Genomic DNA, 24052 nt, shown 5'->3' with positions numbered 1-24052 from the left:
AGGAAAAAGGTTCACTTGGTGCAAAGGAAAAAGGTTCACTCTGAGAAAAAAAAAAATGCCTAGATTGCCAAAAATTTCTTTCGACAATTCAGTCGTGGGGCTTTTCCATGACGTGAGCCGTAATTGCCAATCCAGATTGATTTCTCTTTTTTTTGGGAAAACGCATCTATTTGACTTTCATCACATGAATCATCAACTGCAGTAGCTTTGGATTTTAATTGAAAAATTGCCATGATTTGAAGACCCTCGTCAATTTTAGATAGAAAACAAGGAATACTCAGAAAACTTGCCTTTATGCTGGAGTATCATGATAAGCCTTCTGGCTCAGGATTAAAATCAGATCCAGTAAGCTTGGTATTTTTACTCAACAGAACAGTAGGCTAGCCTAGCTGATTAATTTTTTCCTATAAGATAGGCTAGGATATAAAAAGGGTTTAACGATGCACACTCATTCCCAGTTTCAAAGAAACACTATAATAACAGAAGACTAGTGCCAGGTCACTCCTCATTCAACTCTATTTTCAAATAGGCTAGGCTAGGCCTAGGTGTAATATTGGTTGCTGCTGTGATCAAGCCAGTTACCCTATAGGCTACCCCTTGGCTGTATATAAAAGTGTAGAATTTGTGGGTTTGCTATTGTCTTTTGGGGTTCTGGTAGAATTCTGGGTGATTGACTTTTATCTAGCCTAGGCTTTCTTGGAAAGCAGCTAAATCAAGATAAGATTTAGACTAGCCTATTTATCATGAATTACACATACAATATTACATTTTACTATTCCCCCAAAGGCTCATTGGCCTTTAAAGAAAGATGAAGACAAATAAGTCACTCATTCAGAGAAAAAAAACTCACTTATTCAAAGAAAGAAGAGGAAAAAGGAAAGAAGGTAAAATTCTACTTTAGCTACTTTTGGCTATCTTGGAAAGGGGTTAGGTTAAGAAAATGAAACTTTCAAGGATAGGGCTACAAGCTAAGGTAAAGTTCTACCAAATCATGTTATTGACTTACACATAAAGTGAATATACCACTTGATGCCTTTTTTTATATGCTGATTACAAACATAGTAATCTTTTCTATTGGAAAGAATTTTAGCCCCCCCCCCCTATATATGCTAATTCAGGGTATATATTTCTACAACCTAACCTACCCCGTAATTGTCATATATAGGGGGGGGGCTGAAATTTATTTCCGATAGAAATTATTATTATATTTTTAATCAGCATAAAAAAAGGCATCAAATGATATATAACTTTATTCCTAACTCAATAATATGATTTGGTAGATCTTTACCCAAGCTAAAGTATATCCTGGGAAGGTATTTTAAAGTTTATACCTCCACTCCTTCTCCCTCTAGAGGGTCCTGAAATTTGCCTACATGACTGGTCTATTGAAATTTTGGTAAATCTTTCATTATTCATGTTATTGACTTACATATAAATTAAATATACCACTCAATGCCTTTTTTATGCTCTTTCCAAATATAATAGGCTAATCATTTTTGTCAGAAATGAATTTTTCCCCGCACCCCTATATATACAAGTTCAGGGTATATATTTGCACATTATGGGGGTCGGGGGAAAGTTTTAACTTACCTCTCATTTGCATCAGAAATAAAATTTACCTCCACCCTTCTAATGTGCAAATATATACCCTGAATTGGTATATATAGGGGTGGGGGTAAAATTCATTTCTGACAAAAATGATTATTATATTTGGAAAGAGCATAAAAAAGGCATTGAGTGGTATGTTTACTTTATTTGTAAGTCAATAATATGAATAACACAAAAAATAGAGAAATTTTGATTACCTATACCTATTTAAATTTTGGCAAAACAACATTTTACCTTAATTTTCAGTTGTCAGTTTCTTTTTCTCTGGTTTTAGTTCTGAAAAATGCAATTCCTGTTATTTGAGTAGAATTTTTAAGCCTAATCAATGTTTTTCTTCAAAATTTAGGCAATATATTTATATATTTTTCAAACCTTATAAATTAGGATTGAGAAAAGTTGTGAAGCTGAAATAATTTTATTGTACTGCATTTATGCAGAAGATCTATTTTGCAAGGTTTCACTTTTATAACACATATTTTTAAAGATCAGAACCTTCTAGAGGGAGAAGTAGTGGAGGTGGGTACTTCAAAATACCTTCCTAGGACATATATTAGCCTGTAGGCCCATCCCTGAAAGTTTAATTTTCCTAACCTAACCCCTTTCCAAGATAGCCAAAAGTAGCTAAAGTAGAATTTAACTGGAAACAAAATATACCTAGGCCCTATATCTAGCTGTATATAATAAAAATATAATTAGCTCAATAAAAAATTCAGGAATAGATTCAGAGCCTTAGTGATCTCTTTTATTTGTATTTTGAAGCACTTGTCTACAGTTCTTTCATCTCTAAAGAGACTGGATAAATGTGTAGTTTACATCATAATTTTGCTAGGATAAAGTGAATATATCACTTCATGCCTCTTTTTATGCTTTTCCACAATTTAATAATAACTTCTGGGAAAAAGTGCATCTTGAGCCCATAATGGGGCCCTAAAGTTTTGCTATCTTATTGGATAAAATTCTAGTTTGGCCACTGCTATCTTGGAAAGGGGTTAGGTTAGGAAAATAAAACTTTCAGGGATGAGTCTACAGACTGAAGTATGTCCTGGGAAGGTATTTTGAAGTACTTAACTCCACCCCTTCTCCCTCTAGAGGGCAGTGAACTTTGATGACGTTCAAAAATCTTTGTGTTTTGCAAGTGAAACCTTGCAGAATAGATTTTCAGCCTAAATGAAATAGGGCATAAAAGAAAACTGTTTTCAGCTTCACAGCTTTGCTCAGTCCCAATTTATGAAATTTCAAAGATCTGCAAATATATTTCCTAAATTTAGAAGTAACCCATTGATATGGCTTAAATTTCTACTCAAATAGCAGGAATTGCATTATCAGAACTAAAACCTCAGAAAGAGAAACTAGTAACTGAAAATTAAGGTAAACTGTTGTTTTGTCAAAATTTCAGTAGTTCAAATTTCTAAGACTTAGAAATCAGAAGAGGGTTAACATGGAAGCTTGGCATTACCTTCCCAGAGTATGTTTTTGGCTCTGAATTCAGTACTGAAAGTTTTGTTTTCCTAACCTAGCCCCTTTCCAAGATAGCAAGAAGTAGCTAAACTAGAATTTTACCCTTATTTTTGTAACCACACAAAAAAGTTATCAACACTGGTAAAGTCGTTGGAAAGTGGTTAAAAATGTACCATTATTATGTAAATAAATTGTTCAAAAGTAAATTACTCCATTGGCACCTATTTATGGTAAATGTGGAGTTTATACCATAATTTAGCTAGGATGAAAGTGGATATATCACTTGATGCCTTTTTATGCTCTTTCATGATTCAATAATTGGTTCTGGGGTAAATTCTGTTTTGAGCCCCTAAAGGGCTCAAAACAGCCCATAGTCACCAACAATTTAAAAGCATGTTTAAAAAAACTGGCCAGTGAGAAGAAATTACCATTTATAGTTAATTCAGGAATAGTAAATATTATTTTCTTTAATCTTGATAGTAAAATGTTTTTTTTTGAAGTTTACAGAAATTATTAAAAAGATCCTGAAACCCCATAAAAAGACATTTGTTTTGCTCTGATGTCATTTTGAGGGGTTTGAGCTCTTTTAAAAAAAAAAATTCTGAAAACTGTTTTCTTAATAATATTTTAGTATTTAAGACTATAGGAAAATCATAATTACCATTCCTGAATCAGCTGCAAATGGCATTTTATTTCTCACTAGATGGTTTTTTTTTTTACTTTAACTTTTGGCAACTATGGACTGTTTTACCTATTGGGGTCCTATTAAGGGCTCAAAATGGAATTTGCCCCAGGAAAGATTTTAGAACTATAAAAGAGCATAATAATAGGCATCAAGCAATATATTACCATTCATCCTAGCTCTATTAAGTTGTAAACTGCAAAATTACTCTATTCATAACAATGAAATTACCCAAAAATTAAATTAAAAATATTTAAATGTTTTCCTGGTGTCCTTAGAGAAAGGTGTGTTTCCTCTGCACAAACAGAAAAATTTTGCGATTCTATAAGATTGGGTATAAACAGAAGAAGGTCTAGAAAACAACAGAATGGGTTCAGTTGTTGAGTTTGTCATAAAAGTGAATCCTCTAAAGACTTTCCAGGCACAGTTTGTTGAAGTGGTCCTGGTAGTACCCCTTTTTGGCAGATACACAGATCCTGGTTGTCTTCCAGTCAGGTGAATGAGGACAGAGGATGCAATGCTGATTTTTGTGGTCAGAACATGAATCTTCAGTGGCTGAACTACTTTTAGAATCAATTCTAATAAAGTCAGACTCTAACTTTCTAAGTTCTTGAGGAAGGTAGTTAATGGATACTCTAACCATCAAGTGAGGCTTCCTAAGGGATAGTCCCAACATTATGAGAGACTGTCAGCACTGGAATATATTTTCTTGTTGTGTAGACAAATACTCCTGTATTTATGCCTGCAATATTTAGTATTGCAAAGAAGATTACAAGTGGCCAGTGCTGACAGAAAAAGATGAGAGGTTAGTCAGCATATATATGATCTAAACTGTCAACACCAGATTTATTTATGTTGTAAAACTTGACTATCTCTGGCTTGCCTGAGTTTGTATTTATCATGTCTTTGTTGTGCATTGAAGAGATCAAAGTTACTGTTGTATTCTTCTTAATCACATGCAATACAGTAGTGTTCTTCTTAGCAAAACCAAAGATTGCAGAACCAGGCTCACAATCCCTGAGTGGAAGAGATGCTGCTGAGAACTCACCCATGTTCTTGCTGAGAATTCCCACAACCCTGGATGGCCCTTGAATACCACTTAATTGTGATATTACATTGGAAGAGTGAGTATGTGAAGTTGGTGTTGGCTGCTTGGACTGTTTCATTCAGCCATCTTTACCAATAAACATAGTCACTAGCTTCTTTGACCACCTTGCAAGATGAATCTCATCTTTGTCAAACATACTAGAGGCCTGGGGCTACTGCACATGTGAAGAACAAATTTGGTGGGTGTCTGCCTCCTCCTCTTTTTTAGTTATGACCTCTTCAACCTTAAAATTAGCATCCCTATTGTGATCTTCATCTGTTAGATCTGATCAATCTTCTTTGGTATCAAGAAGGTCCAGGACTTCTTCCTCAGTTAGTTTATTGTGGCTTTTCATGACTTCCTAACAAAGTAAGGACTAAAATGGAAAGGCAAAGGAGGGTAAAATAATGACCTTCTTGGCAGCATACTTTTGGACCAGTAGGAACATTAGATTTTGTGCTAAAAAGGTTGAAAGACCATCAGTATCTGTATATAAGAAAAGATAAATTATGAGAGTAGTGCAACTATAGTTTCCCTATCAAATGTTAGCAATTCAGACCATCTAACAACCATTTTTCAAGATAATTTACCCTGACAGTATTTGATTTTTTTTTTATGTAAGTGGTTGAATGGGGTAAAAAACTACCCCAGCCCCCCTTACTTCCTTTCTGGATAGATGCTGGAAGTTGCCTGACCCACCAAAGATTCTTCATGTGATGTTTGAAGATTACATGGAACCATGATGGCATAGCCCCAAGGGTCCTTGAAAAATCTCAAAAATAAAAGTATGTGGGGTAATTTGATGCCCCACCTGACCAGTTAAGGGTAAATCTCTTATATAATTCCAGAAGGATGGTCCCTGGATAAACCTAAAGGTTGTAATCTTTTATGGTTAACTTTTACAATCTAATGCACATCCATTAAATAACCACAAAATAGCCCATGAAATAATCATAAATAAACCATGCAATGAAAAACATAGCTTTGTCATTATTAGGGATTAAAAAGTAAACTCTGTGCAAGCTCAAACTAAGATGGTTCCCAATAAATTCAGCACTATTATCATGCAATGACACAGTTTATTGTAGAAAATGCACCCTTAAATGCAAATGCCATGAAAGGGCTTTATATTAGAATTTATTGTTCAATATGGAATTCTCTGTTGAATTGATCAAATTTTCTTAATAACCATGTGATAACAGTAGTTTTAGGCTTCATAATATGGAGCAGGCAAGGTTTACCATAGGAGTGTAAAAATATAAAATAAAAGGAATTTAATGTCAGATGTAAAAAGAAACTGGGGTGGGGCAGCTGTTCCACTTGACCAGGCCTAAAACCACCATTGTGTGATAAGGTTGAATATTTGAATCATATAAACACTCACATTTTTAAATATTTGATAAATTTTTCTGAATATGTATGTCATTAGTTTGAGTATTTTAGTCATATGCAATGCTTATTATGTTAAATATGCTAATATATGATATATATTTAGCTTGAGTCTTAGAGAATGCTACCTGATTTTAGACACAAGAATCCTATAGGATAATTAGAACACAAGCATCTTAATCACATTAATGCTGAACGATGGATGGGTTTAAATGCAGACAGATGCTGTAAAGGAAAATATTTATATAGTGGTTACAGTGGAAGCTTTAACTCAGTAAAGAGCAAATCTTAGTTCATAGTAACCAAAGGTTTGAAATCGTTTCTTAAGCTGCCTAGTGAGAAAAATTGGCATTTGTAGCTGATTCAGGAATGGTTAAATCAATTACTTAAATAGTAAAATGTTATTTTGAAAAGAAACTTACCGAAATTTTGAAAAAAGAGCCGGAAACCATTTAAAAGGGGCATTGGATCAAAAAGTAGACCATTAATGTTATCATTGGCAAAAACCTTCTACACAATACTTACACACACCCCCCCCCACCTTGAACAACAGTCTAAGAGTTATTCCTTCATAAAAGGAATAGTGGTACCAGAGACACTGCAAAACAGACTATTGTCACAATTTAACCACATTCAGTGGAGGTAGTACATGAAACTTCCTTTAACACCATTAGAGCCAAAATTCAAGATTGAAGCAGGCCAATTGGGACCTTCATCTCATAAAAATTCCATTTCCTGTCAGGCATGTGCTTTTCTTTGAAACATGAATTGATGCTCAAAAGTCTGTCAAAAATTTTCCACAATAATGCAGTTAAAGTTGGAGCTGATGGAGTAATTTGTGGCAATACTCAATCTTCTTTTTATAGTGTATTAAATAAGCATAGGTTATCTTCTGAAAGTAAAGACTGTTCATCTGTGAGTGTTGTTGATATAAATAATGGAATGCAAAGTGATTCAATATCTAATTCAGAATCAGCAATGTTTGTCACTGCTGAATCTCTCTCAAGTAGTAATAATGTTTCATCCCTTCCATTTGAGTTGATGTTTAGTGACAACAGTGTCTAAGAAACCAAGCAGAGGATGAGGATGAAAAAGATTATGTACAAAAACGTAACGCCTGCTGTGAATTAGAAGAAGTAACGAATTTCTATTACTGGTAGCCGATGTAGATTGGTTTGGTACAACAGCAACCTTATAAGAATATTAAAATATATTTTCTTATGAATTATCATTGCTTCTAATCAGCAGTTGTACCAAACCAATCCTGCTCAACTCATCCTCAGGGCTATACTGTGGTGTTTCTCCTCCCCATAGTATAGTGCAGACGGTTTGATATCATTCTACTTTCTCTTCTTGTTTTAGTTTTGTTTAAAGCTATTTCCGATAGGCAATGTTTAGAAGTCCTCCAAAAAAAAAGTCCCACCAGATCCCAAATCAAATTCCAGTGAAAGTGCCATTGTGAAAGATACCCATCTTGGCTGGTCAAGCACACTATCTCAAAGTTCAAATGATAGCTGCAATTCAGAGAATAGGACAATGGTAAGTGTAGGGGCTAATGTAACCATAAATGATGATAATGGGTTTCAAGAGGTCCTCTCTAGAAGCTCTAAAAAAAGGGAAAACATCTCCCCAATCAAAAGCATTTCCCCTCTCCCTGCCCAAGATCCTCCCTCCAAAAACTTAGGAATTTACCTTAAAATTACTCCTATTACCCCCTTTGAAATAAAAATGATCACTGCAATAAGAGTTGCAATTTTTAAATTGATAAAATCAATGTTCTCTCTTAATATTAACCGTGATGGATCTCTGCTAATAGCTGTAGAAGATCAGAAATCATCAGATACAATAATTAACCTAAAATCCCTTCTGAATACCCCAATTATTGCATGTAATTAGAACCCAAAACAATCACCAACAAAAATAGTAGTTTATAATGTTCCCCCAGAGATATCCACTCAGGAGTTAACTGAAGGCCTCTCAGATAGAGCTGGAAACACAATCCCAGTTGATGATGTTACCCAACTTGGCAAACCTAACTCTAATGGCCTAAAAACGAGTAGATCCTTCTTATTTACACTGAAAGGAAAAATTAATATCCCAGAAAAATTATTCCTATTTGGGCAAATCAAACCACACAAGGAATACAAACCTAAGCCTATCCAGTGTCAGAAGTGTCACAAACTGGGACACACGACAAACAAATGCAATGAAATTCTCTGAGAGTGTAGTAATTGCAAATGTTTCCATCCTAAAGAGCTGACAACTTGCAACAACACTCAGCCTACATGCATCAATTGCAAAGGCCCACATGAATCTACAAATAAATCATTATGCCCTGCATACAGGAAAAGAGCTCTAACACTCCAAATATCAACAGAAAAGGCCATCCCATACCCCTTTGCAGCAATAGAAGCAAATGCTGCCCAACAAAACCAAATAAAGCCTGTAATGAAACCAACCTAAACCCCCAAGTGAAATGCCCCCAATGCATCAAACACCCCATACAAAACACCATCTTCTAAGCCCCCAACCTCAAATCCCTATCAGAAGGAATCGCCAAGCCAACCAGCCTCCTTGCCCGGTGAGATGAGGTCAGCCTGGCCCCGCCCTCCCAAGAAGAAACAAACCAGAAACAATCCCTTAACCAACAAACAGCATGCACAACCAAAAATGCAATCCCCAAATATATGCTTATTCATTCTAAACTGTAATGCAGTTCAGGCCATGAACATACATCAAACTACAGAAAACGAAAATCATTGCAGAATTGGCCAAAATCTACATCCCAGATGATATGCTCATTCAAGATAAAAAAGATCTTGCTTTAGTTTTAACAAAGCTGAACATTGATACTCAGCCATATGAAGAATAAATCAACAACACAACATATATCAATACTCCAATGGAACGTAAGATCACTAGCAGAAAATAAGTTAAATGAACTAATATCATTTATGAATAATCTTTAGATTAATGTTGATTGCCTCCGGATAACCCATTAACCAAAACATCAATAAATTGAGTCTCCGTAATACACTATCATCAACACGTATAGATCTTCAGAGAAAAAAAGTGGTTAAGTAGGTCTATTAGTTAAAAATGATATAAATTTTTGTGGCATCAATTTTCCAGATTTTGCAAATGATGTTGATGTAATTGGTATCAGTGTTTGGCTGAATAATTTAAAAACCTACATAATAAGCTTTTATAACCCTAATGGCCAAACTACAGATGCCAAGGATTTCTTTAATTATATAAATAATTCTAATATTTTGAAAAATATCATTATTTGTGGAGATTTCAATGCCCAAAGCCTTTTGTGGGGGAATAAACCAGCAATTAAAGCTGGTAAATTCATTGAACATATGACTTCAAATAATAATGAATTAGCTTTTGCTAACCCTCCAAGCCTGAATACTTATTTCAACCCCAAAAGTGGCAGATTCTCCACAATTGACCAACAAATTGTGTCATTAAATTTTTTGAACAAAATGTACATAAATAGAATTGATAGTCTATGTACTGACCACTTTGCTATAGTTTGCTCCCTAAATGAACCTGCTGAAACTTTACCTCATACCTCCAAATATATTAACACTAAAGCAAATTGGTCTATGTTCCAAAATAAGCTAAATGATTAAATTACAAGTTTCACTCAAAGTTTATGCATTTCTAACACAACAGTTGACATACATGCTGAAGCCTTGACATCTTTACTAATAAATACAGCTAATCATGCTATCCCCAGGACAACACCTAAGAAAACATTCCCTAAACAAATTCCTAAAGCATGGTGGACAAATGAGTGCTTAAATAAATGGAGGATAAAAAAGGCAGCTAGGACAGAATTCATCATAAAACCATCACCTACTACATATTTAGAAAAATTACAAGCAGAATCTAATCTAAAAAGGACTATAATAGATGCTAAATATAAATACTGGAATAATTTCGCAAATAATCTCTCCAGAGAAATACATAATCCAATTATACATAAAGTCATATGTTCCAGCTGTGGGGAAAAAACTTCCCCTAATGCACTCCTGTTTGACCTTTCACATAATATTACCCACTATGACAACGATAAGGCAAAAGCTGAGCTATTTGCAACTTTTTATGTCAATAAGCTAACACCAAATAATCAAAGCAAACTGTCCACAATTCCTATGAACCCAAGTTACCAACCACACCCAGGATCCGAGTACATAACTAATCCATTTTCAATCCAGGAATTGAATAATGCAATACATCATATTAGGACCAAAACTAGCCGCAGCTATGACAATATACACCCTACATGGATAAAGAATCTCACACCTTCATACAAACAAGAACTGCTAAATTGTTATAATCACGCTTGGGCATCTTCTAGGTCCCCCAATATATGGAAGTGTTCGTCCCTCCTACCTATCCTAAAGAAAAATAAACCAAAAGATAACCCTGAGTCTTATAGGCCCGTAATGATTACTCCTGTGATGGGGAAAATAATGGAGAAAATGATCTATCAAAGACTCCTCTGGTTTGTTGAAAAAAATAATATGGTCCCTCACACTCAAACTGGATTCAGGAAACACCACTCCTCAACCGATGCTTTCATTTTGCTAACAAATGCAATCAATGAATCTTTCTCAAAAAATAATGTCCTAGTTGCAGCTTTCCTAGATTTTGAAAGGGCATATGACAATATGAACCACCAAATTCTTTTAAATAAATTTGTAAGCCTGTGAGTACCCCCTATGTTAGTATCCTTCCATAAATCCTTCATACAAGTAGAACATTTCATCGTTTGTGTCGGATCAGCTTCTTCACCCCACTAGAAAACAGTAACGATCCCACTTCAAGGAGCAGTTCTCAGCTGCCTCCTAATATCTCTACATCTGTGGGATATGAACCTATCCCACACAAATCTACAATATGCTGATGGTCTGGTTCTATGGTCATCTGGCAACACCTTTCAGATAGCACAGTCAAATCTGCAAAAGTCACTTTTCCAGTTTGAAAAATTTTCTCAACATTCAGATTTACCCATTGCACCCACCAAGTCAAAAATAATCCAATTTCACCGGAAGCGAAACCATGTTAATGCAAAACTAACTCTAAATAAAACAACTATTCCAGAAGATAATAATATTAATTACCTAGGTCTCATGCTTGACCAAAAACTTAATTTCCACCTCCACATTTCAAACATAAATAAAAAAATGCTATAGAAAAACAAATATACTACAAAGACTTCTTTCCACACCCTGGGGCTGTAAGGAGAAAACTTTACTCCAGTTTTATAAATCACATATAAGACCCCATATTGACTATGGGCTCATCGTCTATGGTGCATGTGCAAAGACCCAGATGCAAAAAATTGAAACAACACAAAATGATATAATGCGTCTCATATCTGGTCTTAGGAAACCCAGAAGCACCAGGTTTCTGCTTATGGAGAGTGGATTAACAACAATAAGGGAGAGACGTAGGTTTCTCTTGACAAAACATCTTACAAAAATCGAATCAAATAGCTCACACACATTACATAATTGGTTAAGAAATCCAGCCATGTATAGAGGCATTGCAGATGAGTATGCCAATATTCAGAAGAAGTTCCCCATACCAGCAAAGTCTATTGCACCCACTTTCCCCCGATCCCCCCCATGGAATTGGTTAAGTCCCATAATAAATAATGAATTCTCAAAGTGGAATAAAGATTTAACCCCCATTGCTTTTGTCCAGAAAAAAATTTGCAGAACTTAATACAATTACCTATAAAAATCACTTCCAAATATTTATTGATGGGTCAAAAATGAATGAGAAGGTTGCAAGTGGTGTTTTCCTTCCTCACCTGAAAATTGCAATGGCCGAGAGATTATATAATAATTTATCTATAATGTCTGCTGAGTTGAATGCCATAATCATGTCATTAGAACACCTTAAGGAAAACCAACCTTTGATTGCAAATTCAAATAATATTATCATATATTCCGAATCTCTATCAAGCCTTGAGTTGCTGGCCTCAGCTCCTCAATATAAGTTCGACATTGACACTTATCATTGTCTCAGTATTATTGATAATCTTGCTTCAAGTGGCATAAAAACTTATTTTCAGTACATTCCTAGCCTCTCTGGCACAAGTGGTAATCATCAGGTTGATGAAATAGCAAAAAATGCTATAAATACTGACCAGCCAAGTGGGAGACCAATCCCAATTAGAGATATTTACCAATGGAGGCTATCAGATATTAATTTTGATAAGATTAATCCTATCCTTTCCCCCTTTCCCAATAAGTATGTTTCTAAAATTTATCATAGAATTCGTTATGGAACAAATGGACTATATTTCCTTGCATTCTCATATAAGTTTTCTGATTCAAGTGGTTCAATTCCCCTGTCCTCTCTTTGCAGGCATTGTAATATGAATAATGAAACAATTGACCATTGCCTATTTGAATGTAATATGCTGACGTCTGCACAACATACCTTGCTTTGTAAACTGTTAAAATGCTTCAAACACCACAAAATCTCACTATTAGCCAAGAGCCTAGCCAACTATACCTGCACACAGAGCACAGAAATCGATATCTATCATCTTATATTTGAACTCCTTGAGTCAAAAGATCTACTGAAAGATATCTGAGAATATCTAATAAATAAGAGACAACTAAGACAGTAGCTCTGTAGCCCACAGAGTGAAGCAAAAAGAAGAGGGTTAAATAGTACCAACTGAATAGCCCGCCTGCTGTGAATTAGAAGAAGAAGAATGTAGATCAGTTAACCAATAAGATTGAGGAAGTAAAAAGCCTTGTAACTAATAAGGTGTACAATTTGATGATGTTAACAGAGGTGAGTCCCAAGAATAGTATTACTCAATTGGAGGATAGTCATATCTGTATTCCTGGATACCAGGTAATGTCAAACGTTAGTTCAAGTAATTGCAGAAGGGGTGTATTATAGTTAGAGCTGAGTATAATGTAAAAGTGGTAGATACTCCCCCTATCAATGATTATGTTGAGTTTGTCTGCTTTGATCTAAAGCAGGGGTGGCCAACCCAAATTATCTTCGCACGCCACTTTGGAAATGCATCATAACTCCATGGGCTGCATATAAAATTATATATACCCATATTAGATTTAAACCTATTATAGATATTTTTTGGAGTGACAAATTGAAAAATAATGAATTTTTATTAATTATGTTTACTACTATTTTTTACACATAAACATAGATAATATAATAATAATGATACTAAATGCACATTGTAAAAAATATATAAAACTAAACATAAAAAAATATAATAAAGTGAAAAAAAAATAAAATAATTGAAAAATATTTATTTCACTAGTGCAATATTTATTTCTCCACTTTTTCACTTAGCTTTTGCAAGTTGATCTCAATTTGTGTATTTGCACATCGTGATTGGGGTTAAAGGTTAGCATCTGTTATGTTTGAGCTGTTTTGTGTTTTGTCAACTTTATTTAAAAAAACAGATTTGTAGGTGTAAGTGGAACCAAAAGTACTAACAATTTTTTGTGCCAAATTTCTTAAATCGGATAATTTTTCTTTTGTGACATAAATGTTAAAAAAATATTTTTGATTCTGAATCGTCAAACATGCCTTTTAATTCATTATTGTGCTGTACTTCAATCAAATCCATTTGGTGATATTCTTGGGCAGACTCAATTTCAACATGAAAAGGAGATAAATATATTTCAAAAACTTTGTTTTTTTTAACTCTAAATTATTGAATCAACTTTCAAAAGCATCTGTAGTTTTCATATTTCTTTCGCATATTTTAAATAATTGTTACATTTTGATTTCTTAAATTTTGTCAACATTGGAAAGTGGTGAGCATTATTAATTTTCAATTGTGATTCAAATAGCAGCAATTTCTTCTGAAATGCTCTGGTGTGATTAAATGTATTGACTACGAGGTTATCTTTTTCCTTGCATTCATTGAGTTTATTGACAATATCCACTAAAAAGCATAAATTCAATAACCACTCATCATTTCTTAATTCTGGCACACACCTTTGTTTGTCATTTATAAGGAAATCAATTTTTTCTCGTAACTGATGAAATTGCTGTCAACATCTTCCACTACTTAACTATCTGACTCGACTGAAGTACACAACATCACTGTATTCAGAACATAATTCTTTCAGAAAATCCCTAAATTGTCAATGTGCAAGTGCATATGATCAAATGCAATTCACTGTTTTTATAACTCTACTTGCATAACGTGATATATCAATAATACTCGGGCTATACAACATAATAATATAATACTCAGGCTATATACATTGATAAAAAACATTGTTAAGAGTGAAACTCGGATCTTTGATGTTCCAAGATGTGTGCCCATCATGAGGGCACAGAATATAAAAGTGTGATTAATATTGTGGGCTGCAAAAATGTTTACGGCGGGCTGCATGCGGCCCGCGGGCTGTGGGTTGGCCACCCCTGATCTAAAGGTTCCACTTGACCCTGGCATGACAAGAATTGCTCGTATTTATAGAAGCCCTTCAGCTCCATCCAAAATTGTTACAGAACAAGCCATAGCAGATCATTTTTGAACAATTAATGCATCACATAAAGGTAATTTGCTAATAGCTGGGGACTTTAATTTCCCACAAATATCATCGAAAGATGGATTTGGTTATACTGAAGATGATGCAACACAACAACCATTCCTTGATTGTATACATGACCTCTCCCTATATCAAGCTGTTGATAAACCAACAAGATATAGAATCTTCCAGAACCAAGACCTTTCAGAACACATTGAGCACTTGCCCCCCATTGTTAAGAGTGACCACATAGCTGTAGAAATACTGCTCTGTCTAAAGACTGTGACTAATAAATTTATTAAAAGGGTCTTCGCGGATTACAGTTCCATCAGGAAGGAACTGAAAATGCTGAATTGGAGCAACCTTTTGCAGGGATCAGTAAAAGAGTGATGGAAAATTTTCAAATTAACTTTACTTAGAATCCAAGATAGCAACACTATTGTATCTTACAGGAGAAAGCCAAAGACTCTTCCATACATGACCAAGGAAATTAAGAAGCAGCTCAATAAAAAAAAGAGATCTAAAAAATTACAAAACAACTGAAAGTCCAGAACAGTACAAGAAATTCAAAAAAGCAAGAGATAAGTTGAGAAATCTAACTAGGAAACTTTACCAGAACCATGACGCCACACTAGCCAGAGAATGCAAGCATAACCCGAAGAAATTTTGGCAATATTTGTCATGTAAAAGTCCTGGTAAGCAATCTATCTAAACTAACTGCTTCAGGAGCTGAACTAACAGATGTAGAAGAAATTGCAGATGAACTGGACCGCCAGTTTGTCTGTTTTCAGTAGTACATCAGATACAGACCTACCCAATGTTAACCCTACACACATCCACCATCCAATGGAGCCAATTGAGAATGATCGTTCAAATATCCTCAAACGACTTAAATTGCTAGATGTCAACAAATCAGTTGGGCCAGATAGGTCACATCCACATCTTCATGATGTTATAACAGGCCTGATTGATCAGGGCTTACCTGTGGATGTCCGGTTGCTTGACCTTGCAAAAGCATTTGACAAAGTTCCACATCCACACACTTGGACAAAAAACTCATCTCAAGTGGAATTAAATACACACCTTGTGAACTAGATCTCAGCTTTTCTTACAGAGCGAACACAGAGAGTGAGGCTTTTTACTAATGAAGGAGAATCAGTCCTCTGTGAGAGATGTGGAGTCACCAGTTGTGTCCTGCAGGGTAGTGTCATATGGCCTACATGGCTGCCACAAAGTCCCTAAAATCAAATGAAGATCCCTTGGTCCCTTAAATTGATTAAGGTCCCTAATGTTGCTTTCCTTGCTTTGGTTTAAAGTTCTGTATCCTGAAGGCTACCAATACCTATGAGTATTTGGTTTTGAGTATTTTTGTTTTAATTGAGATTCTTGGAACCTATTTTTACTTGTCTAAGAAAGACAAAACTCGTTGTTACTTAGGATACAACGTTATTGTCTTGACAGAGTAGACAGACTAGTAACAAAAGGAATGACCTCCTTTGCCTCTGGAGTCAATAGGCTAGGAGGTGGAAGGGTTTGATTGGCTTTGTTAATTACTTAGAAAACTCTTTTCTGGGTATCGCTTTGTTACATACAGAGGACCGAAAAGTAATAGAATGACTCCATGTAGAAAATACAAAGTAGGCGATTTTAAAACCAGGTTTCTTGCATGATTTTGAGCTTATCTACATTTCTCAAACTATTAGACTACTTCCTAGTGCCCTTTTTTATTTGAATGCATTTCTGATAATAGCCTATATATTTTTCTACTCCTCTTTTTCTGCTTTTCTACTAACTTCTTTTCTTCTTTTTTTTTTTTGGGGGGGGGGGGGTCGGGTTTAAAGTTTCAGCTTGAACAAGAATGGGAAAGTGTAAATTCAAGGAGACTTGGTTGGATGAAAAAGAAGCAACAGCACACCAAATGAAAGAGTGGTGTAGAGCCATTCCAGGAGATCTGTTCCTTTTCTACTGTTCTATCTGCAATACATCAATTGTCTGCCATAAGGGCTCCTATGCTTTACTGCAGCATGCCAGAACTGCTGAACATAAGAAGAATGTTACCTTAAAGCTAACACTGAATCCGCTTTGCCTTTTGACAGTATCTTCCATGGAGAGTGGGAAAACTGTCCTGCACCTAGATGCTTATGTAGTGCGGGATGAAATAACAGTTGGAGAAATTACATAGGCTCTGAAGATGATTGAGTCTGACTATCCTCGGAAATCTGAAGAAAGAATAGCAGATGTATTTGGAAAAATTTTCACAGATACAGTAGTAAAAAAAAACTAAGCCCACTTATTTTTTAACCAAAGCTATTGAATCCCAGCTCTGGAAGATGACCCTTGATGAAGTTGGGAACAGTTATAATGTTGTCAAGTTTGACAAAACCACAAACTCCAAAAGTAAGAAAGAGCTTCAAATGACAATCTGATTGTGGTCTGAAAAGATGAAACGAGTTCTTAGAAAGACATCTGAAAACTGTGTTTATTAGACATGCCAGAGCTGAAGACTTGAACTCAGAAATAGTCAGAATGATCAATGAGAGTGGTTTATCTATCTCTAAATTACCAGCGTTAATTTGTGATAGTCTGAACAAGAACAAAAAACTTTTCTGACTGATTGTCAGTGAAAATTATGAATTGACATGTAGCAAAGGTCTCCTTGATATTGGTACCTGCAAAGATCCATTTGGTACACAACGCTTTTTGGTAGGGTTTGCAGGAAATCGGCGATTTTTGTTCCAATCTGATCATCAAAGTGTACTACTTTTTTAGTGGCTGGCCGACTAGACAAGAAGACTATGGGAAGATTCAAGAGAAAACTGGCATTCCTAAATCTCACTTTTTGAAAAACATACCCACCAGACAGTTAATAATAGGACCTGCCACTTCAAGGCTAAGGGAATATATGCTAGCTCCTATACCCTTGTCTTTTCTCACCCAGGTTCACCACTAATGCTGCAGTACATATCCCCCCTGCACTTCCCCCAACCCCCATGCCCAGCACAGGATGCGCAATCTCATAATTTAACCAAGCTCTATTCTGATAGCTTGGGGTATTGTACTATTCATTTGCTCATAATTTTGAATGGCTTTTGACTCTGTAAGATTTAATTTGTTGTACTAAGCTTTTAATATATGTTATTTATTGAAATTAATTAAAAAAACTTTTTCCACAAAATAAGTTTTTCAAAGAAAAGTAAAGAACTCCATTAAACCAAAAATGAGCAATAAATAAAATCAAATAATCTACCTAGCGTGAACCTACCAAATATCAGCATCGATAAATAAATGAAACCCAAAACAAACAGGAATTAAAATAAATAACCGAGTCAAACTCAAAACGAGCAGAAATTAACACGAGTAGGGCTCAAAGCCCCTATGCCTTCCCAAAGCCAGAACATAATTTGCACTTTACTGAAAAAATACAAATGAATGTGAATTGTCAGTCTAATATACATATACTGATATTTAGTAATCAAAATGTTAGTATTATTTGATTTATTAAAATTATGAAAGTAAAAACGTTTAAATTTTTTCAGTAAAGTGTAAATTATGTTCTGGCCATTTGGAAGGCATAAGGGTTTTGAGCCCTACTCATGTTAATTTCTGCAGTTTTCAATTGAATAAGCCCTTTTCGAAGTTTCTACGAAAACTTCTTCGATACAAAGTGCCCTGGTCTAAAGGAAAAAAATAATAAATAATACATTGTGCCAACATAGTTCTTATATGTCCCAGGGCATAACTTAAAACCCTTTCCCTGAGGGCTGTGGGGGAGTGTCCTCCTCAAAAACAAAATTTCTACCTGGAAATCAACTACATTGAACAAAATGGCTATCTCAATATTTTAATTGGATACTTTCGGGAAAATGGTAGTCATGGAAGGGGTGTTAGTTACCTTCTATTCGCTATCGACAATTAAAAATGGCACTAGCCACCCCAAATTCCAATCGAATGAGCCCCTTTTGAAGTTTCTACTACAACTCCTTCTATACGAAGTGCCCTGGTATGGAAGAACAAGAAAAAAATACATTGTACCAACATCGTTCTTTACCTAGGCAGCACTATTGCGCTGCCTATGATTTATGATTTTTTGTTAAATTGATTTTTTTGTGGGTTCGCTGCTTTATATTAATGGTTTTAATATCAGCAGGCCACATAAAGCCAAAACAAAAATCATAGGCAGCACTATGGTGCTGTCTAAGCAAAGATTCAGGATAAGTCAAAGTATTACCACAGATTGCAATTGAAAGCCAATTGGAAGGGAAAATTGACTCCTAGAGTTTGAAAATTACCTTTCCCTTTGTAACTTTGTTTAAAAAAGAAAAACGAATTCTATAAAAATGACCCTAAAGTTTTCTATCCCTCTTTATGTGGATTATTTTGATGGACTTTGTCTTAAGGAGCACAGGAAAGGCAACGGGAGACCATGGAATCAAATGGGGAGGAAAAAGTCTAGCTGATGATTTAAGCATCCTAGATGAAAGTGTGAGCAAAACTAATGAAGTTTTGGAAGTTTTGCGAGTTCAGGGTGCTAGAATAGGTTTGAAAATTAATGTTAAGAAGACTAAGTCACTAAGGCTAGTAATAAGTGAAGATAAAAAGGTGACGTTGGGTAATGAAAAGATTGATCAGGTGGGCAGCTTCACTTACCTTGGAAGTATTATTAGTAAAGATGGTGGGCGCAGTGAAGATGTTAAAAGTAGAATAGCAAAGGCTCAGGGTGTTTTTTCACAGTTAAAAAGAGTTTGGAAAAATAGGAAGATAAGTCTGCAAACCAACATTAGAATATTAGAAGCTACAGTGATGACAGTGGTCAAATATGGCTCTGAAGCATGGACGCTCCGAAAACCGGATGATTGACTGTATTTCAAACAATAGGTAATACGAAAAATGTGGTTCAATACCGCTCTCTAGGGCTATAAAGAAAGAAAGGTTGAGGTGGCTATGGCACGGTGTGCAGATGATGTATGACATATTTCCGAAGATTGTTCTTTTCAGCCCAGCATCTAGGGCTAAACGGAAAGCAGGTCGTTCTCGTCTGGAACGTCATAAAGAAAAATTGAACGGAAATGGGAATTTTGTGGGCGGGTGTAATTAGGGTAGCTTTGAATAGATTGGGGTGGAGGAGGAGCGTGCGTAGCTGTGTTGGCCTCAGAAGGTTTGTTGCTGCGTCGAGTTGTTAGTAGTAGTAGTAGTATTTTATCCCTGATATTTAAGGTGCTTTTACTTCCTAAAATCCATCAGTTCAAGATTAGATTCTCTTGTTTTAAAACTTTCAAAAGTGGAATTGAATACACCCTCTACATCTGCAATAGGACAGAAATGGAAGTATATACAGTGAATAAAATTTCCTAAATGAAAATAAAAATCATTGGAAAAGATAATAAGAGGTAGTGCTTTTTGTAATGCTATTCGTACTATAACTCAATAGGTCTAATCGGTTAGTTTGGTCATGGAATTTGGTAGAGGGGGGCCACTCTAGGGATCGTTTAATTGTTTAATTTTTATTTTCAGTATTTAACTGAAACTCTGATTCTCTTAGGACTATCGTTCTGTGATTTTGCATCTGACCACACTCAAGAAGTGAAGTTAGGTTAATCATAATGAAATATACTAAAATATGATGAAAATATAATACTTTCGTGACCAAATCATTAAACTACAACAGAGAATTATGGAAATCAGGCCACCCAGAATGCATTATATTGAATACCTAACCAAACATAACCAAAATACCAACTCTATATATTAAATATTTAATTAAAATATACCTGCATTGTAGTTTAACTCTCAGGCTAAGCTGATTATCTCCAAGGGCATACTGAAATAGAGACAGGGGCGGATCCAGGTTTTCTTTTAGGGGGGGGGGGGCAAAATAGGTGGATCCGATAAACTGGCATTAGGAGCAAGTTCAATTAACGCAAACTTGCGTTAATTAAGTAAATTACACTACTATAGACTACATAAGGGGGGGGGGCGCACCCCCCCGCCCCCTGGATCCACCACTGGACAGAGAGAGAAACTAGTTGTATTATAGAGAGAAAACAAAGTCTGGTCAGAATTTTTAACAAGTACCTATTTTCATCATATTTTGGTATATTTCATTATGATTAAACTAACTTCACTTCTTGAGTGTGGTTGGGATAACTGACAAGCACCAGTATTTAATATATTGCGTTCTTGGTGGCCTGTTTTCCATAATTCTCTGTTGTAGTTTCCATAATTTTGTTACTAAAGTTTATATTTTCATCATATTTTGGTATATTTCATTATGATTAACCAGACTTCACTTCCATGGGCGCCCATAAGGGGGGGGCGGCTCCCCCCCCCTGGCGGAATGATGGTGTCATATATTTGTATTAATTTAAAAAGCTTTCCAAAGAATAAGTTTTCAAAGAAAAGTAAAGAGCTCTTTTAAGCCAAAAATGGGTAGAAATAAAGTCAAATAATCTTCCAAGCGTAAAACTATCACAAATCACTATCAAAAATTAAATGAAACTCAAAACGAATAGAAATTATTATAAATTGCCCAGTCAAACTCAAAACGAGCAAAAATTAACATTACCAGGCCTGACGAGCCCTATGCCTTCTCAAAACCAGGACATAACTTAGGTTTTATTGAAAAAAAAATTACCGTGGATTGTCAGTTTAATTACCTATACTGATATTTATTCCTCAAATAAAAAATGGGTAAAAAAAAGTGATTTTTTACTTATTTAAGTAAAAAAAGTGAAAACATTTATATATATATTTTGTTTTCAGTAAAGCGCAAATTATGTTCTGGTCTTGAGAAGGCTTGGCGGTTATCAGCCCTGCTAATGTTAATTTTTGCTCATTTCGAGTTTGATTCGGCTTCTTATTCTAATTTCTGTTCATTTTGAGTTTCATTTATTTATTGATAGTCATTTGTGGTAGTTTTACGCTTGGACTTCATTACTTGACTTCATTTCTGCCCATTTTTGGCTGAATGGAGCTCTTTACTTTTCTTTGAAAAGCTTGTTTTGCGGAAAAAGTTTTTTTTAGATGAATTTCTGTTCTTTTTTTATTGACAAAGTCATTTTCATAAAAAAAAATATTTTATATCTTTTCGGTTTTTTTTTCATACGAATTCATAGTTTGGCATAATTGTGCGTGTTTACATGCCCAATATTCTTAAAGACATAGTTACTGGACCGTTCTACTATGTTGAACAAAATAATAGTCTCAAAACTTTGACTAGATATGTTTGGGAAATAAATCGGCTTAAGAGACGGGCTGATTTCCCTCCAACCCCTTTTAACTCTTAGAAATGACCCTAGAACTTTTAATTTTTATTTACACTGTCTTTTTTAAATACTTGAAGGTTATTTCTATCTATTACAAATTGGTGTTACCTGCGATGTAGCCTTCATATATTTAGGAAAACATACATGAACATAGTTTTTCGTTTAATTGGAACGCCCCCTAAACACTTCCTAGAAATTTCACATTAATACTCTAATTAAGTTACAGTAAGTAGTTGTAGTACTAAAAGTATACACATAGTGCTTTCTGGCTTTTTCAAAATCCCCCACAACTTACCCTTAAAGATCTAACTTAATAATATAAATTGTTCTCGGGATATTGTTTTGTCACCTTTTTGGAAGTTCACATGCTCATAGTTTGATTTGATTTAGCTCAACGCCCGCCTAAATATTGCTTATATTTGATTACTTAAGATATTGTTATATTCTCTTTGGGCTATTGGCTACAAAATGGCTGTCTCACAATTTCGATCGAATGTGTTTGGGGAAAAGAGGATATTAGGGAGAGGGGGGGGGGGGCTATTTTTGCTCCATCACGCTTAACTCTTAAAATGAAACTAGAAGTGCATTTCCAATCAAATGAGCCACCTCTAAAGTTCACAAGACCACCTCTTTATAAAAACCTTACATCCCCCAGGGGCATAACCTAAAGCCCTTATCCTCATACTTTGGGGGGGTTGTGTCAATCCCAAAAGCTGTGCTATGAGATCTTTGAACTATTTTTGAACAAATGGCTATATTAGAATTTCTATCGGATGCATTGGGGGAAAATATAACGTGGGGGGGGGGGTATAGCTGCCCTCCGATAAATTTGACTCTTAAAAATGGCTCTTCAACTTCCGATTTCCAATATAAGGGGCCCCCTCCCCTCTGAAGTGTATACCCCGTTTCCATAAAAACCTTAAATGCCCTCGGGGTATACCTTACAACCCTTGCCCTGAGTACCATGAGGGGGTTCTCATCCTCAAAGAAAAATTCTGGACTTTTAAGCTACGTCAAACAAAATAACTATCTCAAGATTTTGACGGGATGTGTTTGGGGAAATGGGCGTGGGGGGGGGGGGGTGCCCTCCAATCACTTTTGAATATTAAAGAAGGTATTAGTCCTTTCAGTTACCAACCGACTGAGCACTTTTCGAAGTTTCTGGGACAACAAAAGGCCATCTTAAAATTTCTATCAGATGCGTTTCTGGAAAATAAGACGTAAGTGTGTGGAGGGGGGGGGAGGTTATTTGCCTTCTGATCACTTAACTCTTAAAAAGAGCACTATAACTTCTGATTACCAATCTAATGAGCCCTCTTTGAAGTCTGTACAACCACCATTTCTATAAAAAAAAAACTTATATGCCCCCAGGGCGTAACTTACAACCCTTGACCTGAGGGCTGTATGGGGGGAGGGGAGTTATCCTCAAAGACATAATTTCTGGAACTTCAACTACACTAAACAAAATGGCTATCTCAAAAATCATGATTGAATGTCTTTGGGGAAATGATTGGTGTATGAGGAGGGGGCTGGATGACCTCCAATCACTTTCAAATGTTAAAAAGGACAGTAGAACTTCTGATTACCATTAAAATGAGCCCCCTTCCTATAAAAAACCTTATATCCCCACACGGCATAACTTATAACCCTTGCTCTGAGGGTTGTGGGGGGGGGGGGGGGTCATTCACAAAGTCATAAATTCCAGACCTTTAAACTACACTGAACAAAATGGCTATCTCAAAATTTTGATTGGATGCGTTTGGGGAAGTGATTGACGTGGGAGAGGGGGAGATGGCCGCTCTCCATGAGCTCTTTTGGAGTTCCTATGACATTTCTTTCTATAAGAAAAAAAACAAACAATATATTTTGCCCACGTCGCTCTTTACTTAGGCAGCGCTATCGCGCTGCCCATTATATTTTGTCTTGAGATTTCAATTATACAGCACCATGGGCGCCCATAAGCTGAATTCCAGGGGGGGGGCAAACCTCATCTAATTGACACTTTTGATGC

At 35.5% G+C, this 24052-nt stretch overlaps 1 protein-coding gene across 2 annotated transcripts in view; it reads left to right on the top strand.

Annotated features, from left to right (window-relative positions):
- The first annotated feature begins 207 nt into the window (after positions 1-207).
- Positions 208-24052, top strand: part of LOC148951216 (uncharacterized) — a 75359-nt gene continuing 51514 nt past the window's right edge. The window contains exon 1 of one of the 2 annotated variants that reach the window (XM_089090733.1): positions 208-345. In XM_089090733.1, coding sequence (XP_088946859.1) covers positions 295-345 — 51 coding nt within the window. In that variant the 5' untranslated portion in view covers positions 208-294. Of the gene's footprint in view, positions 346-15331; positions 15475-24052 lie in introns of those variants that run through there. The other variant, XM_089090734.1, reaches the window with a different exon arrangement.

This window comes from Artemia sp. Qi Xiang Cuo, chromosome 6, assembly GCF_049724085.1.
Source record: "Artemia sp. Qi Xiang Cuo chromosome 6, ASM4972408v1, whole genome shotgun sequence".
NCBI lineage: Eukaryota > Metazoa > Arthropoda > Branchiopoda > Anostraca > Artemiidae > Artemia > Artemia sp. Qi Xiang Cuo.
Note: the sequence above shows the minus strand (reverse complement) of the source record. Positions and strands in the feature narration are given on the sequence as shown.